The 849-nt window shown below is 56.3% G+C and overlaps 1 protein-coding gene across 1 annotated transcript in view; it reads left to right on the top strand.

Annotated features, from left to right (window-relative positions):
* Positions 1-5: 5 nt before the first annotated feature.
* The window catches only part of LOC104491435 (actin, cytoplasmic 2-like), a gene marked incomplete at both ends in the record, with an annotated part of 1,284 nt that continues 440 nt past the window's right edge, over positions 6-849 (top strand). Inside the window, 2 exons of the mRNA XM_010133861.1 lie at positions 6-110; positions 433-848. Coding sequence (XP_010132163.1) covers positions 6-110; positions 433-848 — 521 coding nt within the window. The remainder of the gene's footprint in view (positions 111-432; position 849) is intronic.

Raw genomic sequence — 849 nt, forward strand, 5'->3', positions numbered from 1 at the left:
TCTGGCACCACACCTTCTACAATGAGCTGCGGGTGGCTCCTGAGGAGCACCCGGTGCTGCTCACAGAGGCGCCCCTCAACCCCAAGGCCAACAGAGAGAAGATGACGCAGGTACCGTCCCTTGCCCGGCGGCCACCCCTGACTTCCATCTTGTTCACAAACCACCTCTTGTGGCATCTTAAACCTGAGTTTGGTTCTTGTTTTGTTTCTTTTTTTTTTCTCCCGACGTTTTCAGGGTTCTGTACTCCTGGCATTTCTTCCTTGACGCCTCAGGTTTCTTTCGTTTGTGTTTTCTGCCTGCACTCTTTGCTTTTCCCTTCACACACTGGGTGTTTTTTGCATGCCAGCATGCGTGTTCTAACCTGGGTGCGAGTGCCCCTGCCTCCTTACTTGGCTCTAACTGATATTTTTTGCCCCCCACCCTCCCTTCCAGATCATGTTTGAGACCTTCAACACCCCTGCCATGTACGTGGCCATCCAGGCTGTGCTGTCCCTGTACGCCTCCGGTCGTACCACCGGCATTGTAATGGACTCTGGGGACGGTGTCACCCACACCGTGCCCATCTACGAGGGTTATGCTCTGCCCCATGCCATCCTGCGCCTGGACTTGGCCGGCCGGGACCTGACAGACTACCTCATGAAGATCCTGACAGAGCGGGGCTACAGCTTCACCACCACAGCCGAGAGGGAAATCGTCCGGGACATCAAGGAGAAGCTCTGCTATGTTGCCCTGGACTTCGAGCAGGAGATGGCCACCGCTGCCTCCTCCTCTTCCCTGGAGAAGAGCTACGAGCTGCCTGATGGCCAGGTCATCACCATCGGCAATGAGCGGTTCCGGTGTCCGGAAGCT

Source organism: Buceros rhinoceros, unplaced genomic scaffold (genome assembly GCF_000710305.1).
Source record: "Buceros rhinoceros silvestris isolate BGI_N320 unplaced genomic scaffold, ASM71030v1 scaffold26683, whole genome shotgun sequence".
NCBI lineage: Eukaryota > Metazoa > Chordata > Aves > Bucerotiformes > Bucerotidae > Buceros > Buceros rhinoceros.